The 17,824-nt window shown below is 45.9% G+C and overlaps 1 protein-coding gene across 1 annotated transcript; it reads left to right on the top strand.

The window, feature by feature from the left end:
• The first annotated feature begins 758 nt into the window (after positions 1-758).
• Positions 759-4,573, top strand: en2a (engrailed homeobox 2a). The gene is made up of 2 exons (XM_049749035.2): positions 759-1,698; positions 2,457-4,573. Exons 1-2 carry the CDS (start codon positions 1,140-1,142, stop codon positions 2,771-2,773), a joined length of 876 nt encoding a protein of 291 aa, XP_049604992.1. The 5' UTR covers positions 759-1,139; the 3' UTR covers positions 2,774-4,573.
• Positions 4,574-17,824: the final 13,251 nt, after the last annotated feature.

Below are 17,824 nucleotides of genomic sequence, written 5' to 3'. Positions count from 1 at the left end.
GTGTCTTAGTCCAATTTGAATTTATTTGGGATATTTCTGTTTTCTGTCCTGGACTATTTCGGTTCATACGAGATATGAAAGCTATGGCTGGTGGGCCAGATAAAGGCCCCGCCCGCCCGCTAGAGAACCATGCCATTTTAAAAAGAAAACCTGCCTAAAAGTTTCTATTTCAGTGCATTCAAATGCAGAATAAAAGTCTGATATTAAGACGGGCTTTTTTGTTCGTTTGTCCCTTCCTGTGTTTTGAGGAAAACCTTTTCCTATTTCAACATCCTAAATTGGGTACAATTATTGGATAGTATATCTACTAGTGGTGTAAGAATCGTTGGCAAAAGAATGATATTTGACTGCCATTTAATCTTTAACAATGGGTTGTTACATTTATGAGAAGGAACTTCACTGTCGCTCGCATGACTTTTTTGGCACCTTACTGACATTTTTCTATCCTCAGTTGATGTGATCCAATTATGTGTAATACACCTGTAATTGAATCGTACATTTAAAAAAAAGTATTTCTTCATATATTTAAGCGCTTACAATATGATTGAATGAATAATCTACGTTTAGCGAAAAGAGAGCCTCGAAGTGGGTGTGAAAAGGCAAGAAGGGAGGGAGGGAGGGAGGGAGGGAGGCGTGCGCGCTGAGCTCGAGAGCCCACGTCACGTGGCCTGGCTCCTGGCCTGCCATTGGTCGGAGGCACGTGTCTGGGAGGACAGGAGGGGAAACGTCACTCAAGGGGGCTTCTCGTATGGAAAATAAGAAGCAAACTCCAGAGTGAGTATTAAGCGCATCACTTTTTTTTCCTCGAGCCTCTTTATTTAGTTTAGTCGAGGCTGTTCGCCGCGCGCGGACGTCTCCGTTAATGTGCGCAAATGTCTCGGACGCACTTATAAGGGCAGCAGCGCCAGCGCGGGGGGCTAGTATGTCCAAAAAGTATGCTTTTTTCCCTGGACGCTACCGCGAGGGTGTGCATGCCGCTCTCTAGCCATTGTTAATTTTTCATTTTTCTTTGTTTTGTTTTTTAAAAGATTAAATCGGGCCCCAACCCCCGAACTTGCGCGCCGGCCGAGGGAGAGCGACAAAGGGGTTAACGTAAAGAGCGCATATAAAAAATAAAAAAAAAGAAAAAAAAAGACGAGATGGAAGAGAACGAGCGTGGCAGCAGAGACGAGGCGGATCGCCACGAGTCGGCGGAATCGAACAGAGCCATCCTGCCGCTGCTGCAGGTGCAGGGCATCGCGCAGAACCCGCACCGGGTCACCAACTTCTTCATCGACAACATCCTGAGGCCGGACTTCGGACGCAAAAAAGACACCAGAGCGATCCAGCAGCAGCAGCAGCAGCAGCAACAGCAACAGCAGCAGCACCAGCACCGGCGCGGGGAGAGTACTTTGTCGCCGCCGCCGCCGCCACCACCACCGCCAGAGCGCCTAGGCAGTCCCGCAGCGCCTCAGACCGAGCCGGTCGGCAGCACGGTGCCCACGGAGGGCACCTCCACGCCTCACGCGGACACCGGCGCCAAGAAGCCAGCCATAGCCGCCGAGGAGCCCTTGAAAGCCCGCGCGGAGAGCGGAGACCAGTGCCTAAGCTCGGACTCGGACAGTTCCCAAGCCAGCGCCAACGCAGCCCCGGTCCAGCAGCCCATGCTGTGGCCCGCCTGGGTGTACTGCACCCGCTACTCGGACAGGCCCTCTTCAGGTGGGTGCATGGGCGGGCACGCGAACCCCGAGCAGCCCCGGAACGCTGCCCGCCGACATCGAGCTATATGCGTTAGGGCCTCAACCCAGCCGTGTTTACCTTTTCAATTTCTTCCAACAAAACCAGATTTTTTATTCGATTGAAAAAAATATATATTAGGGCGTCGGGGGATAATGCACGCGAGTCGACTATTTTTTTTTTTTTTTTAACAATTTCAACACGAATTATTGCGCATTCCTTGTCTGGCAAATAACTCAGCAAGATGGGTTTTTTTTTTCCCCTCTCTCTTACATGCGTTATTTGACCGTCCACTTTTTTTTCTGTGTCAAGTTGCGTAGAACAAAGTTCACTGAAAAGCAAAATGTATACGAGTGTCGTGCGTGGATCAAAATGAGTGTAGTACAACTTGTTCTCATGCATTATGTAGCTGGAGGTGGCGACTACTACGAGTTGTAGAGTTTACGTGTGTGCGCGCGTGCGTGCGCGCGCGCAGGAGACACATACATCGCGATGTGATGTATGTATATTATTATAATATTTAGCATCAGAAAGAAAGCATTGCGCCACATAGCAGGATTTGTCATGCACCTTAACATCAGTCGAATATAATCATCTGAAATCAAGTACAAATTGAGCGCTAAATATGTGCATGTGAATGATTGCAAATCAAATAAATTTGGAACATGCATTCCAAGCGCTTTGGCCATAACGTGGCAGGATTCTAATCCAACATAAGCGGTAGATTGCTTGGGTTGCAGGTCCGAGATCCCGTAAACCAAAGAAGAAGAGCACCAGCAAGGAGGACAAACGACCGCGCACGGCCTTCACCGCCGAGCAGCTGCAGAGACTCAAGACCGAGTTCCAGACCAACCGCTACCTGACCGAGCAGCGGCGCCAGAACCTGGCCCAGGAGCTGGGCCTGAACGAGTCCCAGATCAAGATCTGGTTCCAGAACAAGCGGGCCAAGATCAAGAAAGCCAACGGGGGTAAGAACACGCTAGCCCTGCACCTGATGGCGCAGGGCCTCTACAACCACGCCACCGTCACCAAGGACGACAAATCCGACAGCGACTGAACAGCGACCGCCCTCCTCTACACTGTTGAAAAAAAATACCATTTGTTTTTAGGCTAAAGCAATCATTTCACTTGGAACGACTTTCAAATACGGCTTGATGATTAGCACCACAAAAAAATGCTTTTGTTTTTTGACTTCAAGTGACAATTCTGCAAACTGTCAAATGGCCCAATTTCAATTTTTTTTTGGGCAGTGTAGGGTTAGGGTTGAATTTGGAAATCTACAGAGTATAGAGAAGCCAGTCCACATGATCCCACTAAAGAAATATTAAGATGCAATAATATCAGCCAGCAACAAGGGCCAGTTCAAGAGAGACTATACCAGCATAAATCCAGCGTCTGCAATATCACGTCGATACACGAAGATGCTGTATAAAGTTGTCACTGTCCGCCCCCCAACCCCCAACCAAACAGGAGCTCCTAATTAATCATCAATTACTTATGAATGCCAGTGCACAGTATACATATATATGATATCATGATTGTCATTTTTACATCCGGCACTTCTATGAAAAGTAACAAGTCCAAAGAATGTTTTTTTGTTTGTTTGTTGTTGTTGTTGTTGTTGTTGGTCCTGCTGCATCAAGGCTACTGTGAATTTATAATCAATGCTAACTAACATCTTGTTTTTAAATCATGTATAGATATGAAGAGACAGATGGCATTATTTTCTAACATATGTGTGCGTGTTGTTTCGATTCTGATTTTAAATAGCAATATCAAATGACTGCTGCCTGGATAGTGACCGTGTAGCATTCAACCGCAAGCGCTCGCTCACGCGACTTGTGTTCCTCCTGCTCATTCTTCTTTGAGGACGTATCGTGGCAAAAGAAGGCATCCGTCTGTGACTGTATTAAAAAAAAAAAAGAAAAGGACTTTGTGTATTTATATAGATTTTATTGAGGGGAAAAAAAAATGACCATTGTTGCTTTAGAGTAGGTATCAGAGGTGTTTACACTGCTTGTTTATCTTGCAATAATTTTTTTTTTTTTTTGGTGAATGGAAAATGTGTCTACGAGGCCTTTTGCATGAACGCTGCAATTTTTATTTGTGGGAAAAATGGACAGAACAAGTGTGAGCGAGCTATTAGGCTGTATTTGTGTATCGGGGCGGGGGCTTCTGCTAATCAGGGGCCAGGCAAAATGAATGCAAATGTTATTATATATTATAAGCATTTTTGGGGGGAGGGCTTTTTATCACACCGTTTGTAGAATTGCTCTCGGTCGGTCTGCGTACGGGCCACAGGTCGCAGGTTCCCCAGCCCTGCCATGCGCCAAATTTCTTTTCGTTTGCCTTTCCATGTGTTTTCTGTTGTGCATCTGCGGGGGGGGGGAAAGTGTGTGTGAATTAAAAACAAACAGAAAATATGACGATCCACCAAACCGAAACACACTTTGCCTTAAAAAGTCCCCACACGGACTTTTTTGTGAAACATAACTGTGCCGAATCAGATAAGCAGTATTCCTTCAACAAGGACAAAATGCAGACTATCCTAGCTGAATGCCTTTTTCAAACACTGCTGGTATACGACGTCATGAATTTACTTATCAGCGTAGAGCTATCTATCTATATCTATATAAACAATGTTGAAATGAAACCACAGCACAGAGTTGTAGAATACAATGCTATTTTTTATTTTACGTTGGATGCTATCTATCCTTTGGTAAGGAAACTCAAACTCAACAAAAAGTGTACATAATTAGTATCATGTATTGATTGTGTCATTAACTGCCTCCTGGAAATTGCAAAAGAGTAAATAAACCTTGAAGATTATCAACACAAATAAAAACCCCAAACAGCATTTGTTATGTTTTGTACGAGCCGGGATGTTTCGTGTTCAACGATGGGAACAAAAAGGTTTACGTTTTGATTGGCACAATAATCCTCCCTGCCACGCAAACACCCACTCGGCAGGCAGGGTGAAATTCGGATAAAAACATTGGCCCGAGCGGTAGAACGTTATGCAAGAGAAAGCCTTGGACCGTCCCCAGCCGTGTCCCCCCCCCCCTCCACGACGACAACAATGGCCTATCTGCATTTTCATACTCGAACCGCGACTCTTTGTTTGCGCGGTCGCTGGCCTGTCTTCGCCACGGTCGGTCTTCCTCGCACCCTGCTGGAAAAGAAAGAAAAACTTCCATCCAGAAAAAGGGAGTGGAAGGAAGGAGAGAGAGAGAGAGAGAGAGAGAGAGAGAGAGAGAGAGAGAGAGAGAGAGAGAGAGAGAGAGAGAGAGAGAGAGAGAGAGAGAGAGAGAGAGAGAGAGAGAGAGAAAGAAAGAAAGAAAGAAAGAAAGAGAGAAATGAAGGTCAAAGCCTGTCATGGCTGCAGGTGGCTGGTTTATACCTCCCCTTTCTTTCTCCGCCCACCCCTCGCTAACCCATTCTCCACACGGAGCCTTCCCACCCAAACTCGCTTCCCCTTCTCTCAGGCTCACACGCATCTTACTATCACCCGCCTTTATTATTTTTGCTTCTTGCCTGACACACACACACACACACACACACACACACACACACACACACACACAAAGAAACACAAAGACGCACACTTCCTTCATTCGTGCATGCTCTCGTGCTGCGTGAAAATACGTATCCACAGGGCACAGGAGGCTCCCAAAAAGTTCAGGCCGGGACACGTCGTCGAAGGAAAACCCGATGGGCCGGTTCGACGTATGTAAATGCGACTTTAAAATCACGACGACAGATGGATAAATAAAGGTGCAATTGTTTTCAAAAATCTATTGTGGCGTTTACTGTAACTCTGTGACAAAGGCTCGTCACGCTTTGCTTTCTATCCAAATGATCAATCGATATCGTTTAAAACTGATAGCTTTTTACAGACACCAACTGGTTAACCGTGGGGAGCTGTTGCTAACCACAACAGCAGCACCCACAGCGGACATTTCATAGGAAATCACCATTGACACGTGATCAATGGTGAGAATTCTGTTACTAACTAGTAAAGCAAGAGCATCTATTGAGGCACACAAAGAGCCACTCTGATGAGTTGATTGGAAATTCATTCTATATAACCTTTTCTTTCCCCTCAGTACAACTCTTCACTTGCAAAACATTTTGGTTGACCTCCATATGGGGTCATTTTTGCTAAGTCCCCCTTTGGACGTTCCATTGTATCCACCTGTTAAAATCCACTAAAGGCCCGGCCGGGAGCCCCTGCTCCCCAATCGCCCCCCCCCACCCCGACGGTGTCATTTACACACATGCTTGGCGGTGGAATCTGCTCCGAGGTGCGCTGTGGCGGAAACATCATTAAAAGTGGTGAAAGACGTAAAAAGGTGAAGAATGGGGATGACATCAGGCCAATTTCACACTTGGCACTCGGACGGCCAGGTCCAAGCCAGGAGGACTTTGGCCTCGCAACGCAGATCAAAGTCCACTGTGGCGAGGTGAAAAGACACCAAACTATGCTAATCCCCAGGACCAATATATTTTAATCTTGTTAGAATACAAGTTAATGCCGCCGCCGTTCAGTGGCAAGAATGAGAAGCGAACTTGCGAGGCGCCTCCGTCTGGTGCCGGATAAACAAAACCATAAAAATGCCGACTGTACAAGCAGAAGATGGCGACAAGGTTGTTTGCATTCGAGACGGAAGGGGGGGGGGGACAAACCCGTGTCGGTGACCCCGACTGAATCCCCACTCCAACAAGCTAGCGTGCAAAGGAAATGAGTAGTTTGTGGCTGGCATTGAGGGCCGGGTTCCGGCAAGCACCTTGGTAACCCTTGATCTCTCAAGTATGGCCGGCCAGGGCAGGGCAGGGCAGGGCAGGGCAAAGCGCTGGTGTCTGCCTGCCTGCCTGCCTGCCTGCCTGCCTGCCTGCAGAGGTTTGACTGGCCGCACAATAGGCCACGGATGCTTTGGGCAAAAGTCACACCCAGGCAACTCTCATTTCACACAAAGTCTTTGAGTGAGTTGGGGGGGGGGGGGGGGGGGGGGGGTCCATAATTTAACTGGCAGAGGGATGCTTTCCATTCAATCACCATGTTCTGGATTTGTTCATCACATTTTGCAACACAGCCTGTATTTATCCATTTCAAACAGCCTCTTGATTTGACTTTTTAAGCTGACTGTCACCTCCAGAATATATGGATTCATGTTGGGGTCAGGGCATTTTTAGGGGGGCAAAGCAGTGTGGAATGTGGGATTAGGGATGGACAATCAATATAAGCACTGCTTTCTTTAATATGCCAGTATAGCATTTTAGTAGACATCTTTCTCCAAGCCCTCTCCCAGCTCTTTGCACTGTGAAAAGGGAAGAAAAAAAAAACAACAACACGTTCATCACGGCAAGGGCCAATGGCAAAGTGTCACTCAGCATGAGTAGGTAGGCCTAAAAATAGATTGTTTGGATGTTTTCTTCCTCAGCAAACAATTGACTTGTTGTAAAGTGTCAGAGTCATCTCAAAGTGAATCAACTCATTTAGTCAGCCATTGGAAATGGGAACCCTGTTCACCGAGAAGGAAAGCGCTTCAAATCGCAATCAAAGATGAGCGAGCGAGCGAGCGAGCGAGCGGACAAAGCAAGCTAGCGCAACAATGGGGCGTGTGGATACTGAGCGTGTGTTCAGGGCTAGGCACGGGTTCCCATCATGCATCGGGCTAAACCTGACTTTAAAATGGTAGCCGGCCAAAGACGTGGCTTTAAAGACGCTTCATGCTGGACTGAAAATTGCAATAAAGACAAGCGGCACTTTTGCCTGCATTTTGCCCACAGAGCTGGGCTGGAGAAATGTTCACTTTTTCAACAAATCAAAATGGCTTATAGAACAGCAGTGGCCTGGCTGGGGTGCAACTGCTGGTCCATTAGCTTGCTAGTTTTGGGATTTTTTTTTTTTTTTTTTTTAGATCCAAGTGGCGCAATTCAAGAGAGGTCCGTAAAAATAAGCTATTGGATATTGAGAGCAAAAAAAAAAATAATCGGGCATACAAGGAAAGTCCCAGCTCAGTCGAGCATGCCCAAGCTCAGCGTGGCGGGCGGGCGGGCGGGCGTCTCCCTCCCTCCCTCCCTCGCTGCCATTTTAACCGCTGCTGAGTGACGGGCCAGAGAGGGCGGGGTCAACGGCGGCCATGATGGCAGCGGCACAACACTGGAGAAAAGAAAAGAGAATGCTTGATGAGGAACACTGGGATATTTTGATCATTGAACTCAACTCCAAACTGGCACATAAAGGAGTTCAAAATATTTGCTGAAATATTATGCTCCATTTTATTTGCTGGTGCTGAATCCAAATAGAACAAGACAGACAGAGTAAATATTTCTAAAACCAAAGATTTGCAACTGACATATGCTAGTCAATCAAAAGTGGCTGTCCATGAGAACATTAAATCACCACTTTTCATTGACTGATATTTAAAAAGTCAACAAAAGCAGCTCTTAAGCAACGTGATTGTCTGAAAATCGAATCTTGAAATATCAAACAATCCTGCGACTCGTGTTTCTGAGCAGGTCAGCGCTGAGCCGCTCCGCTTGCACCTCGGCCTCTGAAAATGTATATTAAAAAAAAAAAAGAGAGAGAGAGAGAGAGAGAGAGAGAGAGAGAGCACAGTGGCTCCTTTCCAAATATATTTGAGGTCAGAGTTCACCACGTCCTCTCGGCAACGCCAAGGCAACAGGCGAGGGCGTCTAGACAGGTCACGGTATCAAACCGGCTCCCTGCGGTTGCTTCCGGAAGGAAGGGAGGGAGGGGTCAGCCATAGCTAGCCAAGTGCGGGCAGGGTAAACACGGATTCGGGCGCCTCCACCCTCCGCTGATCAAAGAGCGGGGATCTTCCTGGGAGAAGAAGAGAAGAGGGGGCTGGCTCGGAAGATGAACTCTACGTTTGTGTAATCGAGACGTGTCCGAGGCCCCGATTGTCTCCTTTCACACCCCGAACGGACCCTTCCGGTGCCACTGATTACATTAGGCAGGACAGACTCTTTTCACAAGGGGCGCTCGGACAAAAGAGGCGCTTCCGCGGCCCTCGCCATCTGGTCCCCAAATAAGGAAGCTTGAAGAAGGGAGGAGATAAAAAAAAAAAAGAAAAAAAAAAAAGCCCAGCCAGCGAGAGAAGAAGCTGAATAGAAGGAACGCTGTTTGAATAGACACACGGGATGGATGGCCAGCCGGACAGATAAGCAAACATACAGTGAAGCCTCAAAGACGGCCAGCGCAAATAAAGCCATGGAACGCTGACAGATATAGGCCAAAACGCAATAGTCATGTCAATGGAGCCCGTACACCTACCTACCTACCTACCTACCTACCTACCTACCTACCTACCTACCTACCTACCTACCTCATGATCAGATCTGTGACCAAGAAACAAATCATCAGAAAATGGCAATTGTTTTGAGTGAGCCTCAGCGCACATACGTTAGCACCCAAAATATTTGTTTTGCTTCGTGACTAAAATCGGTTTATTTTCTTTCAAATGTTCCAACAGTGAAGTTAGTCAGTTATGTTTGAAGAAGCCGTTGGGCAAGGCGTGCGTGGCCATCTTGGCAAGGCAAAAGCTGGGAGCAAATGAACGGGCTCATTTGTGGCAAAGGCCCTTGGTGCTGAGTGCTATTGTCAGGAGATGTGCAAGCGTGTGCCACGTTGACAAGTCAAGTGGCTTGGTCCATGTGGACAATAATGAAATGACAGGTTCCTTTCGAAAATGATATTGTCAAATACATAGACCTTGTTAGCATCATTGCCATTCATTGCGAACTGAATCTCCCAATAAGAGTAGAGGAGTGGCAACAGTTTGGCTGATTTCTGAAAATGAAACCTGCTACGAGGCGAAGCACATGCTAAAACTTTCTTTCCATTCTGTTGCCATTAAAAAGATCTGGTGACCACCATATTTGAATTTGTTGAGCCCTGTCACACACATGATTACTAAAAGGAAAGTCTACACCCAAATCAAATGGAAAGAGATTCATGAACGGCAAAGAGGACAGACAGCTTGGTAGAAAAATCGAATGAAAATGCTGGGGGGGAGGAATTTGACAAGTCTAGAGGGGCGCAAATAAGTCAGCATTTTGATCTGCTCTTTTATCGTCTTCACAACAAGCGTCTGTCTCGGCAGCGATGCGCAAACATGGCTGCAGCGTTTGACGTGAAGCTTTTCATCCGTCAGTTCGAGTTCCGCCAATCCGGCTCACCTTGTACAAATAAAAGCAGATCATATAGACTGCCGACGTGACGCCTGCCTGCCTGCCTGCCTGCCTGCCTTATTGCACCCATCCCAGCGAGTACAAGGCGCGCAAGCGTGGTTGCTCTGGCGTCATTAGCCATTGAAGCTTCCAGGGCAGGGCCAGGAGAAACAAAAGCAAAATTGGACAGCTCCACTCAATGTGTTGAGGTCATGCAGAGTGTCATTGTTGTTTTAGAATGAATATTTAGATCCCTTTGGAATTGAATTGAAAATCTATACTGGGCAACAGAATGCTCAGAGGCTCATTCTTCAGGTGGGAGCATTCAAGTGCAGTGCGCCGCCCGCTTCCGTCCCAATGGCTGCTGTCATGAGTTCTCGGTCTTCAGATGATGTCATCAGGGCCTTGCTCATTATTTCCAAAAATCTAATCCGAGACGAGAGCGAGCGAGCGAGCGAGCGAGCGACGCGTGAATCCAGGGAGAAGCGAGCAACACCTGGCGTCTCAAAGCACCGCGGCTGCTTTCACTCCCACGTGACTTCTCTTTAACAATGTCGCTAGTAGCTACGTACTACCTATTCAACCAAAATGGACACTAGCCAACGCTTACAGACGTCATTGACGGCTAACGGAATTAGCATCCATATTGAAGCGCTTGCGCTAAGGAACGGCCAGAAATAACGAGTGTGACAAATGCCTCCTATTATTGGAGCCAAACTCGTCTTTGTATATTTGTTGGACGTCTGTTTTGCTGGCCCCTGGTGGCCAAGTGGCGCCGCACACCAGCAAGAAGACGACGCTTCACGGGCAGTGAAGCATGAAATGAACATACGATACTATTTAGACATTTTGTACCGAATGTTTATATCGCTCATGGCTCATTGTCCTTACTTTTGGCAGCAAACGCAGGCGTGATCCCTTAAAAACTGGCGTATTTCCACAAGTCCACCCACCCCCACAGCGAGTCTTACTCACATTTGGGAGACAGCTCGACTGAGGAGACTCAACGCAAGGCACAAATGATGTCATTTAAGTTTGAAGGGACCACGGCATATACTTGATACATTGGTTGTTGTTGTTATTATTATTATTTGAAGATTCCCACCCGCAGCGTGTGGGCGGACGACGGCAGCGGCTTGCCACAAAGGCCAAAATTCAAGAATGCTTTTCTTCAATCTGGCACGAAAGGTGATTTAAGTGAAGGAAGGCACCTGCGGCGACTTGAGGCCTCGCCGCGGTCACACGTTTGTGCTCGAAAGGCAACCCAAACGCTCCGACAGAGGCTCATTAGCTACTAGCAGTTAGCCAAACAGTCTTGGGCCAGCCATGAAGATGAAAATGACCCGAGGGAAAACGGTACGCTGGTGGAATTTCCAGGGGTCACGTGCTAAGTCCCGTTTAGAGCCTCAAAGCGCTCTTCAGAGTTAAGCACACACAAACAAACAAAGGTGGCAAAATATCAATTTCACATTTGGCTAAACGCTTTCACACTTGGCGTTAGGAGGAGACAAAACACAGCTCTCGGAGAAGGATCATGTTAATGCCTATCAATTAGGATCAAACGGGGATTAAGCGGCACGGTCGCGGCGGCCCAGGGACGGGGCCCGCGCCGAGCTACTGAATACCAGGGGTCGCACCCCCCGACTTCATTAGGGCTGACCTTTCCACGCTATTGTGTGAACTCATCCAGCCTGGACCGAGGCTCAAATAAATAGCAAACGTCCAGGGAGAGCCAATAAGGAAGCGCTGCTCGGGCCAGGTGCTTATTAGCCGTCAAGCACGCTTTCAGGAAATCACTTCAGAGAGATGTATGATTTACTAATTAGTCGTGGGGTCAAGCGGCTCCAATTCTGCCCGCCCATGACTCAAAGGTCAAATGGCAAAGAGGAAACAGGTACTCCAGGTACCCAAATAGGAGATATGCATGCAAAATGATGAAAATAGGAAAAAATAAATCCATCCATGCAAAAAAAAAAAAAAAAAAAAAGCCAACGGGAACTCTAAATTGAGGTTAACAACATTTTGAGGTGCCACATCTTTTAGTGAACCACAAATCACAGCACGTGATATCCGTGCAAGATTTTGCCCATACAATAGAAAAAGGAAAAGGGCCAAAGGAAAGGAGAGAGCCTGGCTTTAAAAGTTAAGTTAAAGTCCCAATGATCGTCACACACACACACACACATCTGGGTGTGGTGAAATTTGTCCTCTGCATTTAACTTTATTAGCAATGATTGCAATTGTGCATTTCTCTGACGGACTTTCTCTTCCCGCTTTGCTTTTTAAACATGGGTTCAAAAGAGCGATTCAGCAAGCTTTGAAAATAGGAAGGCAGGAAGGCAGGAAGGCAGGAAGGCAGGAAGGCAGGAAGGAAGGAAGGAAGGAAGGAAGGAAGGAAGGAAGGAAGGAAGGAAGGAAGGAAGGAAGGAAGGAAGGAAGGAAGGAAGGAAGGAAGGAAGCTGCTCTACTTTCCTCCAATCCAGAGGTGCTGGAACGTTAACACCCAAAGTTGCCCAAGTTCATCTGAGGCCAAAAGTTTGGGCGTGCAAAGTAAGCGGTGTCAAAACCGAGCAGGGAGCCAGGGAGCCAGAGAGCGAGAGAGCGAGAGAGCGAGAGAGCGAGGAGTCAAACAACGCTCACTCACTCACTCACTCGTTCGGGCCCGCAGCCGTCTTTGTCGCCGTGTTCTCGATGAGCTCACGGCATTTGCAAGGAGTGGAGTTTGGGGTTGGGGGGCGGTGGGGGGCCTCGGAGGTTATTTGAAGATGAGAACAGGAAGTAATACTGCGGCTGTCTGCCGTATCGTGTTCCGCGTGCAGCTCCGTCGCAAACAAATAGAGTGACTTGAAGTGAAGCCAAGCTTCCCATATGTACACACACTTTCATTGACACATTTGGGCAACATTTCATGAGCACAGGTCATTTTTGGCACAGGCGTGTAGTGTCGGAGCTGAAAATCATTGTCTTCATTTCTGTTTCCACTCTTTCAATTTAAGTCTATTAAAAGCTCGAATCTATTCTATTCTAGCGGCTTGCTATCCGCCCATCAATTCAGTCAACTTCGGACTCCTTAGGAACAAAAATGCAATACCATTTCCTTTGAGATGACTAAACTAATAACGCCTAAATTATATGGCGATATGTAATGTGACCAACATAATAACAATATATTACATGTGGCATATATTCTCCCCATTTTTTTTTTCTTTACAATCATACTGAATTCAAAAAAAAATGTAAACGGGTTGGCACATAAAATTGGCTTCGTATGAAGTCATTAAATCAACAAGTAAACGTTTGCAATTTTATACACACATTCGCCCCTGAAAATATGTACAAAAATATTTGTCACGATAGCAGGGATGGAAAACGTGACTATCAGAAGAATCTAAACATAATTGATTGAAAGTAGTACAAATTGAAACATTTGGTTACACTATGCACACCCTGAACAAGTACAATGTCATTGATTGCTTGTAAAAATAAAATAACAAACGTATGCATTGTACCAAAAAATAGTATCAAGCCTCTCCCTGTCGTAATATATGCAGAAGAGAATTCAAATGGCTCTGCACGACACCAAAGAAATTGTGTAGAAATGATTGGAATAAAACTTTCACGTGTGGAATTTATTTCATGTTTTGAGATGCAAAAAAAAAATCTGGTTGGAATATTCAGTCAAATGTGCAAAATTTAACAATCCGCTGATAACGAACGACCTCGCCAAATAACATCTAAATCGTCAGGTTTCAATATTTAGTCAAATGTGTAGAAATAAACACCAGCTTGCCAAATGACATCTAAAATCCAAGTGACGGCTAAAATACCAAATGCAATATTGACACATTTTTTGAAGCAAATTTCAGAATTAAAAATACGCACACGCAGGGAGTTTTAGTTTGAAATTAAAAAATGAACGCAATCAGCACTCGGAGTCTTTATTTTAGGGTTGCGGGTCTTTTGTTTTCCCTTCTTGTCCCCAAACTTAAAATGGAGGCCGCCTGTTTTTTTTTTCCGGCACCATCAACAACACGGCATAGTCGCACAATACAAAAAGTAAGCGCAACAAATGGCCGCCTGCCGGGCGGGAAACACCGTAAAATACAGAGCGGGCCTTCACTTCAAATGCGCAATAGCGATTTAAGAAAAAAAAAAAAAAAGAGAGTGACGGAGAGCTCCGCCGTTTACGACAGACAATGGCAGCTGCAGCCGGGAAAAAAAAAAAAAACACTTAGAAATGTGCTCTTGTGCTGTAACTCAGCTGCTTTCATCCAGACGCCATTATGGCATCACACCTCGTGGCCGCACCGTGGGCGGAGACTAAAAAGACAGCGGGAGGACTCAGCGTTTTGAACGTGAGCCTGCAGTGCAATTGGCAAAAAAAAACAAAAAAAAAACGAAAGACCGTCGAAATTCTCGGGAACCGATGCAACTGGGGAAAAGACACACCTCCAGCAAGGCCAAACAAACTAGACACTAAACTGCCATCCATCCATCCATCTCAACATTCTTAAGCAATGTGCTGTCATCAGTTGCACCATGGGAAATGATCTCATTTCACTTAATTGATCCAAAAATGATACTACCTGTGGTGCGCGAGCACCCTCTAGTGGTAGGCGAAAGATTTACTGCCCAAATTTAGTACAATTGTATTGCTAACTGCTTGCTAAGTTAGTTGTTGTCGTTTCAAACGTTCATTTCGGTACACCCCGAGATTTAAGTAACAGCGTCAAAGGAGACTGATTCTTCGGCCGGCCCATTATTTTTTTCTTTTAAATCGGAAAAAAAAAAAAGAAACTGTCGTCGGCCCCTCGAAAAAGTCCAACTAAATCCCAATACACCAGATGTCATTTTTGCAGCCAGTTTTACACGGTTACACAAAACATCAACGAGAAGAATATTGGCTTACTTAAGGTTACTTGAGCAATGGGCAACACAAAAACATTTTCCAGCACCCATATTTTTGGCTTTCGAGATGAAAGTTTGGGAAACTCTGCAGTGGAGCAGCAACTAACTACCTCCCTGCCTGCCTGCCTGCCTCAGGCAATCATTCCTGGAATCGCTTCTCCCCACTTTACATTTAGCCAAAATGCTCTTGAAAGAACGGACGGACGGACGGGTCAGCGGAGCTCTTACCAGACGGAAGGAAGGCCGGCCGGCCGGCCGGGGCCAGGTAGATGCCGAGCGATGCCCGTTCCAGCGAATACGCCGGCTTTTCCTGAAGATCAAATGGAAAAACATGAAAGCAACTTTTTACAAACAACAGCAATATCCGTGGGTGGAATTGAAAGCCAAATCAACGAACCTGAAGCAGCCGCGCCCTTTCTCACCTTTTCAGCATCACAATTCACTTTTCACACGTGTTGCGAAAATTAACTGTCAACCTTTTTTGTAACGGTACTGGACCTGATAAAGATTAGACATAAAAGTAACTAAATAATAGTAAGAAAATACTAGATGACTAAATAAAATGTCATTGTAATTCAAATAGAGCCATTCAAAAAGAAGCTCCTGCAGCGACATGATGACCACAGTCTATGTTGGCCACCTGCTGTTCCTCCACATATTGCAAAGAACAAAGCAGATATTATTTTTAGCCAGACTTGTACAGCTTATTTTCAATTTGAGTAGTGATGGTAAAATGGTATCCCTGTGTTATATATTGCGCCCCCTTAAAATTAGTACGTTACCTGAAATTAGCAGAATGAATTGAATAACGTTTCTCTACAAAGTGCCACACAAATGTTGACGCTAATTTTGTTGGAAAATGTGTCGAATTAGTTTGACATTTTTCACAACAACGCGGCCGGCGGTGGCAGAAGTGACCAGTCAAAACACTTTGCCACATATTGATCTGGTCGAAAATTGCGTACGCAGAAATCCGAGCGCATGAGACAAAATGGCTACCGACGAGACGCGACGCGGATGGCGTTTTTAGCTACAACACAGAGTCGGCCATCTTGGCCCCCTAAAAGGAGGGAAGACTGCAGTGGTGGAGCACAAATGTCTAGACAGGCCTGAGGCGGCAGACGAGCAGTGGGGGGGACACACACACATTACACTCTTGGATCCTGTTCTGGGCAAAATACTGCATGCAGGGAAATGTTAAATAGATTCCTTTGAACCTTATTTGTGCCCCGCGGATGGAAATTGTGCATAAAAGCTGTGAAAGGCTACAACAATTGTCAAACTATACTGATCAATGGGTAACACGCTGGCATCATGGCTTAGTTAGCTAGCTCGCTGAGGTGTTTGCACGCTAGCTTCAACTACAAACATGAGAAAGATTCTACGTAGTACTTAGGTGTGGATGCGATGGAAAAGCCACCAAGCCAATTTGAGGACACATGATTTAAAAAACGGATGGATGGCTGGATGGATGGACGGACGGACGGACGGATGGACGGACGGACACATAAATGCTGATGGAGTTCATAGACTCTTCAATGACTTGAGGAAAATGTGTTTGATGAAAAATGTATGCATGTCAACGTAAAAAAGTGCGAGATGATGTGCTTGAAGTGTGGCGATGTGAAATGATTACAAGTCCAATTATCAAGACTTTGGGGACATCTTGTTAATTGCAATAATTCATGTGGAAAGGTTTGGAGACTCAACGTGGCAGACTAAAGTATGTATTTGAAGAGAAATACACAATACTCTCTCACTCCAAAACAAGCGTACAACCAGAAACCAACCTTTTCTCCATGGTCGCTGCAGCGCTGCTCTTTCCATGAACCCTGAACGCAACACGCAGACCCTCCTGAGCATAAAGAAACAGACAAAAGACATAAACGTTCATCGACAACTCTTGAACACTATGGACGAGAACACTCAGTGACACAAAGCGTGTTATAATTGCTATGAGGGAAACGTTTGCTTTACGCGAGGAGATCAGAAAAAGTTTGAGTGGCGTGACGTGGACTTGCCTGGGACGCAAACGTGCGATCTCGCACCTGGTTCGAGGGAAGTCAATTAGCGCCAAAGCCCGTGTGCTCATTAAGCGTCGTGTTCGTGTAATTGGGTTTGTTAAAACTCGATTCAAGCGTCGTCCAAAACACTATTTGCTCAAATGTAGCATTCCAGCGGCGCCGTGTTGGTGGTGTACGTCAGCTAACTCACCTGCGCATTCAGCGAAATCTGCTGACGCACCAAACTTTCACGTCTCTTCCTCCTTCGCCACCAAAAATACCATTTCTCACAAAAGCACAGTCCAGTGGCAGTTAAATAAAATTCCACATTCGGCCAGGTGTCCTCGGTGAAAGGAGTCGAGCTAGAAAAGGGGTTAAGCTCGAGGGGGGAGGGGGGGTAGAAATCCGTGTCTTATTTTGTCAATTTCAGACACACTCCAGACAGTCTCAGAGCGGCGGCGTGCGCGTTCCCTTCCGCGCGTGCACGTCGAATGGCGCGGGAAGCGGCGACGATGCTTGATTGACAGCGAGTCGGGGCAGTGGCCGCGCGAGCCGCGGCGCGTCGCCCAATCGCAGGGGTGGATGTTAAAAGGTCTCCGCCTACTCAGCCTCCTCGCTGGTGATGAACTTGAATAAAACAAGCAAAGATGTGGGTCACAGACGATGCAAATTCTCTCCAGGCAAAGAGGATGAGCTGTACAAGGCGCCGTATACTCTTTGGAAATAATACATACACATTAAGAAACATAATATACCCTCCCACCAAAATAAATAAATAAATAAATAAATAAATAAATAAATAAATACATACATACATACATACATACATACATACATACATACATACATACATACATACATAAACAAATAGATAAATACATAAATGAACATAAACGAATTAATTACACCGAGGGAACAGTATTGCTATTTGTCTGTCAGGTTTCTTCAAGCAGTATTTATACTAAATGTTAGGCTTATTTCACAATCGTTACCATATTTTT

This window comes from Syngnathus scovelli, chromosome 18 (genome assembly GCF_024217435.2).
Source record: "Syngnathus scovelli strain Florida chromosome 18, RoL_Ssco_1.2, whole genome shotgun sequence".
Classification (NCBI taxonomy): Eukaryota; Metazoa; Chordata; class Actinopteri; order Syngnathiformes; family Syngnathidae; genus Syngnathus; species Syngnathus scovelli.
The sequence above is the reverse complement of the archived record's forward strand: the minus strand, read 5'-3'. Positions and strand labels throughout refer to the sequence as shown.

Excerpts from the sequence above, each read along its gene's own strand:
- en2a (XM_049749035.2), top strand. The coding sequence starts at position 1,140 with ATGGAAGAGAACGAGCGTGGCAGCAGAGACGAGGCGGATCGCCACGAG. Across the intron at positions 1,699-2,456 it reads CTCGGACAGGCCCTCTTCAG|GTCCGAGATCCCGTAAACCA; the intron begins GTGGGTGCATGG and ends CTTGGGTTGCAG.